The sequence below is a fragment of the Xiphophorus hellerii genome, chromosome 20, assembly GCF_003331165.1.
Source record: "Xiphophorus hellerii strain 12219 chromosome 20, Xiphophorus_hellerii-4.1, whole genome shotgun sequence".
Lineage (NCBI taxonomy): Eukaryota > Metazoa > Chordata > Actinopteri > Cyprinodontiformes > Poeciliidae > Xiphophorus > Xiphophorus hellerii.
Window position 1 is genome coordinate 8581444 of NC_045691.1, and position 10827 is coordinate 8592270.

Sequence of the window (10827 nt, forward strand, 5' to 3'; positions counted from 1 at the left end):
TGTAACTGCCCTGTGGAGTTTGAGCAGATCTAATTCCTGTTCTCAGTCTTTTCCTGCCTGTCTCTTTTGGTCCATCTATCTGCATGTCTTCCTTCTTTCTGTGTCTTACACTGACAGACCGGAAGGCATCAAGTATGCAGCACATGTATCTAAGTCAATCAGCCAACACTAGCCCTGCAGTCTACCACTCCCCTGGGTAGCAGGAGTGTGAGACTGGGGAGGAGGGATTCCTGTATAGTAGGCACACAAACCTCAACAACCACTTATCTGCTACTTAGCAAAGCTAGCAGGAGGTACTCTATAAGTGCAGTACTTTGATTTTAAAGCTTTAATCAGAGGCAATGTCAAGCCCATTGTGCTATCTTGGGTTAGTCAGATTAAATTTGTCTCCAAAACTCTATTGTTAACTTATGTGATCAATGTCTCCAGACAACATTTAAAGGTGAAACGTTAACCGAAATGGATAGAGGTGTCTACAACTCTCCTGTACACCTCTGCTAGACACACATGTCTCTTTCTTCTTAATATTTCTCCCATTCAAAGGAAAACCCGCAGTGCACGTATTCAGTATCTCAAACAGGGAGCTCTTTTATGTTTCAGATGAATGCTTGGTGCCTGCCAGGCAAGACATGATGGAAACACAGCAAGCCTTACATCTCTCTTAGATGCACAGTTAATGACATGGCTCAGACGTTGTAAGGTGACAGCTTTGGATTACACTGTTCACATAGTGTTCAAATCTAGAAACTTTTTAAACTATACTTAAAATGACAGAACAATGAATGAATGGCTGACCATAAATCACTGATTCATTATGCCAATATGTGGAGTGATCCTGGAGTGGATCACTCCTGGATGATCCAGCAGTGGATCATCTCCTTTCCTGTGCTAAAAATAGGAAACTTGGACAACAATCAACAAAGAATCTGAGAAAATAGACAGACAAAACGCTGCATCGTAAACTGATTCTCAATTTTAGTGGTGACATTTGCATGGAACTGTCAAAAATTGAGATGTAAAAAAAGTTCAGTCATCTCCAACTGGTTTCTTGAGCATGTCAATGAGTTCACTCTACCCCAACGGCTCCCATAGTAACCAGATTTTAATCCAATAACTGGACCTTTGGGATGTTGTGGAATGAAGATCATGCATCATGGATGTGCAGCTGACAATTATACACAATTATATAAACATAATTAAAAGGAATGTTTGCAATAATTTTTTTTTTCTTGTATCTAACCAAGTACTAACAGAGTGCATCAGATAAAGTACCCAGTTAGTATGGTTAGGATAACATCAACTTTACCTTTATCTTCCATGTCAAGTTTTGAGTTTAACATTCATGGTATAGTTATCTTAGAAAGCACATGTACATGCATGTATGTGCATTGCTTTAGTTATAGTGGTTTCCAAGATAATGAAAGAGAAATGCTGCTCCTTGCTGTCTTATGTACTAAGTCTACAGTTTTTCATGGGAGTTACACAATTTATAGAAAATGATCAAGCATAGCAGTGAACTTACTGACATTTCTCTTATTCTGGATCAGTAGGTTACAAAATTCCTGGGGAAAACAGCTGACTTGACAGATGTGCAGAAGACAGTCATTGACACCCTTTACAAGGGGGATAAGCCATAAAAGATCATTGCCTGAAGAAGCTGGTTGTTCACAGAGTTCTGTACCCAAGCATATTGACAAAAAATTGAGTGGAAGGAAGGAACCTGGTAGGAAAAGGCACACCAGCAATAGAGACAACAGCAGTCTTGAGAAGATTGTCAAGGAAAATCCATTCCAGAGGAGCCGCCACACAGGATATGAGACATGTGCTACAAAAGTCACATTCCATATATCAAAACGCTCTTTCCATCTACCAGGAAATATTAAAGCACTTCATGTTTCCCTCTGCTGAAAAGCTGTATGGAGACGATGATTTTATTTTCCAGCAGGACTTGGCACCTAAACACACTGGCAAAGGTACCAAAAGCTGATTCTACGACCATGGTGTTCCTACCAAAGAGGGGAGATGAGCTGAAGGCAGCTATCAAAGCAATCTGGGCTTCCAATGCACCTACACAGTGCCAAAGACTTATTGCAGAACAAGACTTCTGAAATTATATTCTCTGGGCAGATTAGTCTAAAACTGAATTATCTTTACACAAAGACAGAAGAATTGTTAAACCTAAACCAAATACAACATTAAAAGAAGTAAACCTCATGCCAGCTGTGAAGCATATTCTTGGAGCTTCTCCTGCTTGATTGGAAACTTTGTTATCAAGCAAATACACACGTAACGAATAAAAAGACCAATGAATATAGCTAATGGTCCGTGAAGGCCCTGGAAGGAAAGCTGTGACAAAAAAATGTTTTGTTTGGTGAGTGTACCAGGCTGTGCCAGGTGTTGGAAGAAGATGAGTCACTTTCCCAAGGGAAATCTGGCATTGGTTTCAGTTAGGAAGATGACTAAAGCTCTACTTGCCAAACCGCCTGTCTGTAAAAATTTTAATTGGATAACAGAAACATTTCTGACCTTCCTCCAAGGACTTGGCTAGCATACTGACCCATTCAAAAAGAGGTTCACATGCAAATCCTAAATGAAGAAGTTGAAACAAACTGGAAATACTGTAACATTATTTCCTTTTCTGTTGGCCCTAATGTACAATCACCTACAGCAATTAATGCTGCTCAGCATTCCTGCTCCATAAAAATCTAGAAAGTAAAGATTTTCTTTCCTTATGGGTGACTGCAGGATTCAAACAAAGATACAAACATGCTATTAAAAACTAACGTGCTCATGCTGATGGAAGGACAAAGGCAATAAGAAACAATGTGATCTAAATTCAACGAGTCCTGTAAAGAACAGAAAAAAAAACAGTACTGAAACGAGGTACTGCTAATCTGCAAATGCACACGCACTGCAAAAAGATTCTCTTATTCTTAGGCTATGTGCACGCACAGCAGGAAGAAAATTGTGTCAACCTTCACAGTTTGTGATCCAAAAATAGACCCTTATCCAACAGAGGATTACATTTGCAGGCACACAAAAGCCCATGATAATCTTTTAATTTTAGTAAAGAACAAAGCAATTAAAGCAGAAAACATAACAAAACAGCCTGTGACAGTGTAAGCTTCTTGAGCAACACAAAGGGAGTGAGGCCAACCCATGAGTTGTGATGAATGCAGACTTGATGAGACAGAATCTACGGTTATGAAGTCCCTCAAAGACAGACTCCCAAACTGTTGTGTTCTAATTGAAAGAGTGCCTCTTTAAAAAAGTGCTGGGCTTATGACACAGAGCGTAATCTTTGTTATTTGACCAAAGTTAATTGTCTTTTGCATGTATTACCAAGAAAATAACAGATTTGTAATATCATATGACATCTTAGTCATATGATATTACAAATTTGTTATATTCTTGGTACTTTCTGGACAAAATATTTCCATGACAGTGCAATCAATATTAATCGCTTTTCAAACCTTGTGCAATATACACTGTGGTATATGTTGCATGAAGTGTGTCCTTAGACAGCCAAAAACTTGCAAAAATAACGACGTTGAGCCAGGACTTAAAGTTTTTAACTAATGTACCAAAAATTTATTTTTTCAAATTGTATCGTTGCTTGGATATCTACTGGCTTACGACAGACAAGTACATATTTATTTTTAAATGCATGTTTAATAAACAATTGGGTCATTGTGTTCTCTCTCAAGGTACGCCTGCAAGTCAGAAGTGATATATATATTTTTTTTCCTTTCTTATTATCATTTTTTCTCTTCATCATTACAAGCTTATAAAGATGCCGATTGTCAATGATTGAAGCATTCATCAATATTTTGATAATCCACCCATCAATCCATCCACCTTCTGTTTATCCAGGATTGAATTAAGAGGGGAGCAACTACGGATGGAAACACATACATCTATCTGCTGTGTATTCAGCTTATTCTGGGGTACATCAAGGCATTCTAATGATGGAAGATTTAGTCTCTCCAGTAGATCTGCTCCAGGGTCTGCTCCCAGTGGAAAGTGTGCTGGGAAAGCCACCAACTGCAGGCTTCCTGATCAGATGCTCAAACCACCTCAACTGACTTCTTCCGGTGCAGAGTAACAGTGGCTAAACTCAGCTCCCTCTTCATGACACTCTGTCTATAAGGCTTGCATTTTACATATTACAATCAGTTTTAGATATTTATGGACATATACACATGGAGGTGTATGCTATTTTACCCAATATTAATATGGTACAATATAAAAAAATAGCACAACGGAGACTTTAATTCATTGCTTCTCTCAAATTAAGTTTTAGTTGATAAGAGATAAAGTATTTCAAGTCTATTTGACTTTGAGTCTGTAACAGTAATGACAGAGTCATTGTGCACAGATATTTCCTGGAATTTTTCATTTGTAGTTTTTTTTTTCACTCAGTCTGTTAAAGACACAACCTTTCAACACAATGATCTGAGATAGAAGCAGGAGAAGAAGATTTATTATTTAAGCACTGTCTCAAGATTCAAACAAATAGATGCTCAAAGCAGAATGAAATAAAATGGTGAAACATCACTGGTTTGAGCTGAACTAAATTAGGTAGTTTTATCAACTTAATCAAGAGAAGCAGAATTCAGCTTCTGTGCATGACAAATCTGGAACAAACTCATAGAAAACAACAAAACAGCTGAAACAGAGTTTAAGTCAAGGCTAAAAATTGCTTTTGACCCACAAATAACCAAAACATGGACCCACATATTTGATGTGTATTGATAATTCTAATGATGAAACTTGGCAGAATAATGTCTGGTACTGGTTTCCCAAAGGGTGACTGTGTGATGTGATGCTTTTATGTTTTCATGATGTAAAGCACTTTGAACTGCCTTGTTGCTGAAATGTGCTACACAAATAAACTTGATTGATTTTCATGGTACACGGAAAATATAAACAAAAGCATATTAGAGAATTTAATTGAATCGACTTAAAAATAGCAAACCAATTATTACTATTAATGCAGCTAAATAATATTATTAAAACACAACTGTTATTCTAATTTCAATGCCCCTTACTATAGCAGTCCATTTTTGCAAGAACATAAAAAATAAAAAAATATCCTAAAGAAATAAAAATAAAACAAATATTTCCAAAGACCCCAATAAGATTTTGTAGTAGGTGAGAGTAAACTGTAGTGGTTTTTCAGCAAGCTGTCTGGTAGTGCACAGCAACAACAAAGAACAGTTTAAGCTTAGCACCCCCACTATTTAGCCTCTTGCCCTAAAAACTATTACAGTATTTGTTTTTTAAACAAAAGACCACTGAGTAGTTGAGATTTGCTGCAAGAATAAACGGTATCATGAACCACAAAACTTTAAAAAAAAGAGAAAAAAGTTGCATCATCATACTGCAAAGTATTAATTTAGCAAAAACAGAAAATACAGCAGGAATCTGTCTTGAATGCAGCTTTGATGCGACTAGGCAGAGCTGCAGCTGAAGAATTTAGATTGGACGTAATTTAGGTTAATGCACGACCCAAAGCTAACTGTGCTGGTGACATTGTCATGAGTGCGCAAAGCAACAGAACAAGCTGTTTATTGTAGCCCACACGTGGCTTTCACACCTCTGCGGCCATGCAGAGCCCAAAGAAATAAATAAAGAAATAAAGTTGGATCATAGTCGGCGGCGCATCTTCAACAAACCCGACCAGGATGGCGTCTCTGCAGCCAATTTCTATTCGAAGGCACTGATGACAAAATCAGCACAAATAAAACTGACACTGCAGCGACAATAAACCACAATAAACCCAGGACACAACTTGTGTGTGTTTTTCTAATTATTTTATAGAGCGGAAAGCTTTTTACTTCTGAACGCATGTAGCCTGTGAAAGCTACAACAGCTCGGGAAAAAATACACAAAGCTGGATTTCTATGGTACCCCCAAAGCAAGCTGGATGTTTAGGGACAGCCGGAGGCAAATCCAAAAACACCACCTTCAACACACCGGGTCGTAAAAGAGGAAGGGAAAAAAAAGGAATGACTCTGCTTATTGCACCGCTCCACTCTTCCTCCTCCTCCTCCTCTTTGGTCTCAGGAACGCAGGACAAGCCCTTTTCCCCGCATTCAAGGCGTAGCGGCGCAAAAATAATGTGAAGGACACCCCGCCTCCCTTCGTTCCCTCACCTGGCATATCGTCTTCAAAATCCATGTCGTCCTGTCCCTCGTCTTCATTACTCAGCGACCCCGGCATCTTTATCTCATAGCCCCCAAACCCCTTTTAGGCTGGGAATACTGAAAGTTAACCCTCCAGACGCCGCAGCACAGTCTCTTTCTTCACCCTAAAAAGAACTCGCTCAGTGGATTTTTTTTTTAAGTCTTGCAGTCAAAACCGGCTTTTTTTTCTCCAGGATAAAAAAAATACAAAAATGAACATTTATATTCTTTTCCCTACAGATCTATATCCAGGTCTTCCAGTCTGAAAAATAAGAAAGACAAAAATGGAACACACATGCCCAGATTGTGACGTCTGGTCTGTTGCCATGACGATGCATCCCATAGTTTCTCCACAACTAGTTAGTCATACTCTCCTAGTTACTACTTTAACTAGTACTGTGGGGGGAAAAAACACCACGGAGCATCTCCTTGTGCGGCTAATAGAAGAATGCATGCCAGCGCCTGTCTGCTGCACGCTTCTGCTTGCAAGTCCGGGAAATTCAGAGCCAAACTTCTGCAGCTTTCTGCCACAGCTGCTTCACACATCACTCACAGCCGTAGCTTTAAATGTACAAAAAGAGGCAAGTAGAAAATCATAGACATTGATGAACGGTTGTGCTCTAGTATGTCAAGACTGAAAAGAATACTCGACTTTAAAATGTTTTTATAGAAAATAAAGTCAAAGCTGTTTTATGTCCTGATTTCCGGTCGTTCGTTTTCAATCGCTACTGCAGGTGCACAGCGGTACATCCCACTACGGGAGCCTAGTTTCAGGTTTACCTAACTTATCACACTACAAAAAAATAAAATAAGTGGAGACATTTTACAGTGATATTATTATTAAGCCCTAATAGCCCAGCATTTGCAAAGTTTTGCTTCTTACTGTTTTTTGGGGGGGTTTTGGCCTTAATCGAGTCAAATAAATAATCAAAAAGATTTAACTCTGACAAGTACATTTATATGAAAACTGTAAAACAATTACAGATGTTTTAGTTATATTTATGAACTTTCCCAGTAGTTTTTTTTCCTGAATATTTCCACGGTTCAGATAGATTGGCAAGAGCATGTTCCTACTATTCATCAGTCATGGAACAACCTATAAAAATTCTTAAACTAAAACTCCATAAATTCATGAAGTTGGAATGCAGCTTTCTTGAGATCACTTTGTTTGAATTTCTGTCACTTTTGTTGTATTGCTTATTGCACACATTTTACATAGTTTGGACTTCTGTGGTTGCTAACATCTTACAGAGATTTCTAATCTTGAAGGGACTTTGTGAAATAAAAAGCTACAGAAAAGAAACAACACAATCTGAAAAATATTCTGGACACATTTCTCTTGTCTGGTGACATTTTATTAGAGATATTTGGTTTAATCTTCTTCCTCCTCTTCCTCGTCCTGGTTGATCTGGAAGTAGCGCAGCTCATAACTCTCCTTGGTGTTCGCCACAACCCGCAACCAATCCCTGAGGTTGTTCTTTTTTAGATACTTCTTGGTGAGATATTTCAAGTACCTAAAAGACAGAAACACATGACTGAGTTTGAGTTCAATTTAATGCATAAGATAAACTCAATGCATCATTTTGGTATTTATTGCAATCATGTTTTAACAGCATAAGATCTGAATTAATCACAAAAGCAATTTATTTTCCTCATAGCTGGATCAATAAGTTTTGTTTTTCACTTCAGGTCATTTAGTTTAAAGGTTAGTTGCAACATTTCTGATTGACTTCTTTCAGGTACAATGAAGAAAGCTCTATTTAAGAATTGGCGCTACAGTCGCCCTCTGGTGGCAATGATGTGAAAGCTTTGTGCCTCTCGTTCCTTTTGAAAAAAGAAACAATATACAGTATACCTAAAAATCAATTCTAACGTTTGTTTTAAGTAATTGTAATTAATACAAGTCTGACAAATGTCAAAACTTTCAGGTGTAACTGTAAAAACTCAGAGTATTTATATGAAAGAATAGCTGGCTGGCAAAGGTTCTTTTAAAAACTTGATGACTATATTTTGTGCCAATTTAAAAAGCGCTTCTCAATGCATGTTGAGAACTGTGAAGATGTATTAAGTGGTTTTCTATAAACCACCACCCTCCCATAACCTGCTTGTTCCTCAGCTCGTTCTGAACACCAATAAAAAGCTGATTTGTAGCAAACACAGTAAAGCAACAAATCTCATGCTCATTTTTTAAAGCCATTTACAGGAGTGAAATAAAACAAAAGATCAATCCTTAAGTTATTTCCTCTCCTGTGGAACCAACCCCAAGGTTCTGTCAATAAAGAAGACACCTCATTTAGTCAAAGAATAAGCTAAAACTTTCCTTCTTAATGAAGTTTATATTTAAATTGTAGTAGGATCTGCTGAGCTATTTCTGTAATTATGGTGCTAAAGGTTGAAGCTGTTTGAAGACACTTACCACCTTTTCTAACTCTGCTATTTTCTCCTACTACTTTCCACTGATGATTCATCTGTAGTTATTGTTGTCAATAACTTAGTTCTCTCTCTGTTTTTCTCTTCAAAGAAGTTACACTCAGCCTAGTTATTCTGTTCAGCTGTCACACTTTACTTGAGTGACATCGGCTGAATTATTGCAGTCAATAGCTTCATGTTGTTTTTTTTATAGATGATAAACCTGTCTGTTTAACCTTGAGACAGGATGGAAGTTTACTCCTGTTAAAGGAGAGTTCTCCTTTTCACTGTTAAGATATGCATGCTCAGTATGAAGTAAAGTTAACATCAACGCAGTCCAGCAACCACTAGCTGCATTTCCTTTACAAACGTCAACAAAACTTTGTCTATATTCGACTAATGTAAAAACGAAAAAAACACAAACTCACAATTGTGGTGCTTCCATTAAACAAAAAACGCAATTAAAAACACACATGACTAAGTTTGTTCATGCAATAAGTCATTAAAAACAGCATTCCGAGCCATCATCCTCCAACTACTTCCTGTCTTCTTCTTCGCAGTTTGCATGTTGACCATGTGTCTCATGTTATGTGAAAAAGGTGTTTCCATTCCACTAAGCAATTAATCAAAAACATTTGCAACCATATATTAACTGCAAAAGATAAATGCTTAGGCAAAGCATTCAACATGGCATATATTTGGTGTTATACACAACTATTTATCTTCAGTTGTCAAATATTTCATATCCTTCCACCACCTAAATACAACAACCGTCTAGACTGTGATGGTGTTTGTTCACTTCTGCAGCACGACAGTGTTTTGATGAATTTATACCTTTTTGAGAAGGGAACCTCTGAGTTCACGGCAATTTTACTCTTGCTCCTCTCAATGGAGACCACCCCTCCACCAAGGTTCCCAGCTTTGCCGTTCACCTTAATACGCTCCTGCAAGAACTTCTCCTGAATGCGATGAATACAAAGGAAGTAGAAAGGATCAGAAGTCAGTAAAAATAAGCCTTTATGGGATAGAAATAATAATAAAAAAAAACTTTTTTTTTTTCTTATTGCCCCTGAAAGGAGATGTGTTTTCCCTTCAGTGAAAACAGAAAGGTATAGTAATATCACATTGGGTTTGATCCAAATTAAGTTGGCATATACCATCCAGCACACAGGTGTAACAATTATGTTATTGGAGTGTAAATGGAGGTACTCACAAAGTTGGCAGCATCCATGATGCCGTCCTCCACGGGATGAGTGCAGTCCAGAGTGAATTTCAGGGTCTGCTTCTTCCTCTTTCCACCAGGCTTCCTGGCCACCAGCTTCTTCTACAATACAAACACAAACGCATAAGTTTGTTTTAAACTCATGTACCTTATGTCGGCAAATGGTAAAGCGAAAGTGTTTTTTTCTTTTCTTTGGAGACATTCTTATAGACTTGTTACGCTACAACTGCTAACATTAGCTGTACCACTCATTGCAACGTGCCCTCAAGTATATACATTAATTAAAGCTAATAAAAAGGCTCAAACAGTCAAAATGTCTGCAGCATGTTAATCCGACTGCAAAGACATATATGGATAACAAAGAGAGTAAAAGACATGTTCTCTCTGTACACTTTTTTACGGGACTACTACTCACTATTGGAGCCATGGCTGACACGCTCAGCTAAAAGGAAGGAGCTGTGGCTGCGCAGGAAGTAAAATACTTCCCTGCTCAATCGATCGAATCACGTTATCTGAAGTTGATTAAGTAAACCTCTCACACGATGAAATAATGTTTTCAAATGAAATTGCAAGTTTCCAATTTGCTGCTGGGTCACATTTTTATTTGTCAGCAAGATACAAAACTGTTTATTGTATTTGAGTGCATTCTTTTGAATATAACATAATATATGAGAAATAGAAGAAATACAGCATGTTTTTTTCTGATATTTTGTCGAACATTATTGATTTTGGAATCTACATTAGATTACTGTGGTTGTGCTGATGTAATCTGGCTTTGTATAGCACAGAAACCATTAAAATATGTTTCAGAAGAATTTTACACAAAAGAGAAAAGTAAAACTAAAAATACAATTAGTAAATTACATAATTTATAGTTACTGGTAATGTGAAAAAATACATTTGTTTAGTCTCTTTTCACTCTTCTGCAGCACGAGTTGCAATGTCAGAATAGCTTTGTAATCTAGACAACTGCACTCACAGACAGCAGCAAGAATATTAAATGTCCCT

At 37.5% G+C, this 10827-nt stretch overlaps 2 protein-coding genes across 3 annotated transcripts in view; both read right to left on the minus strand.

Moving 5' to 3' along the window:
* The window catches only part of chd5 (chromodomain helicase DNA binding protein 5), a 53004-nt gene extending 46247 nt beyond the window's left edge, over window positions 1-6757 (minus strand). For both annotated transcript variants that reach the window (XM_032549338.1, XM_032549337.1), the window contains exon 1: window positions 6159-6757. In XM_032549338.1, coding sequence (XP_032405229.1) covers window positions 6159-6225 — 67 coding nt within the window. In that variant the 5' untranslated portion in view covers window positions 6226-6757. The remainder of the gene's footprint in view (window positions 1-6158) is intronic.
* A 753-nt stretch (window positions 6758-7510) lies between these two features.
* On the minus strand, window positions 7511-10318 carry rpl22 (ribosomal protein L22). Its single transcript, XM_032549341.1, has 4 exons — window positions 10235-10318; window positions 9811-9921; window positions 9432-9556; window positions 7511-7702 (listed from the first exon to the last, which is right to left on the minus strand). The coding sequence occupies exons 1-4, from the start codon at window positions 10244-10246 to the stop codon at window positions 7561-7563; spliced, it is 390 nt and encodes a 129-aa protein (XP_032405232.1). The 5' UTR covers window positions 10247-10318; the 3' UTR covers window positions 7511-7560.
* Window positions 10319-10827: the final 509 nt, after the last annotated feature.

Coding starts and splice junctions, on each gene's coding strand:
- rpl22 (XM_032549341.1), bottom strand. Junction 9,557..9,810: donor TCATGGATGCTGCCAACTTT/GTGAGTACCTCC, acceptor CATCGCATTCAG/GAGAAGTTCTTGCAGGAGCG. Junction 7,703..9,431: donor GAGGTTCCCTTCTCAAAAAG/GTATAAATTCAT, acceptor TCTGTCTTTTAG/GTACTTGAAATATCTCACCA.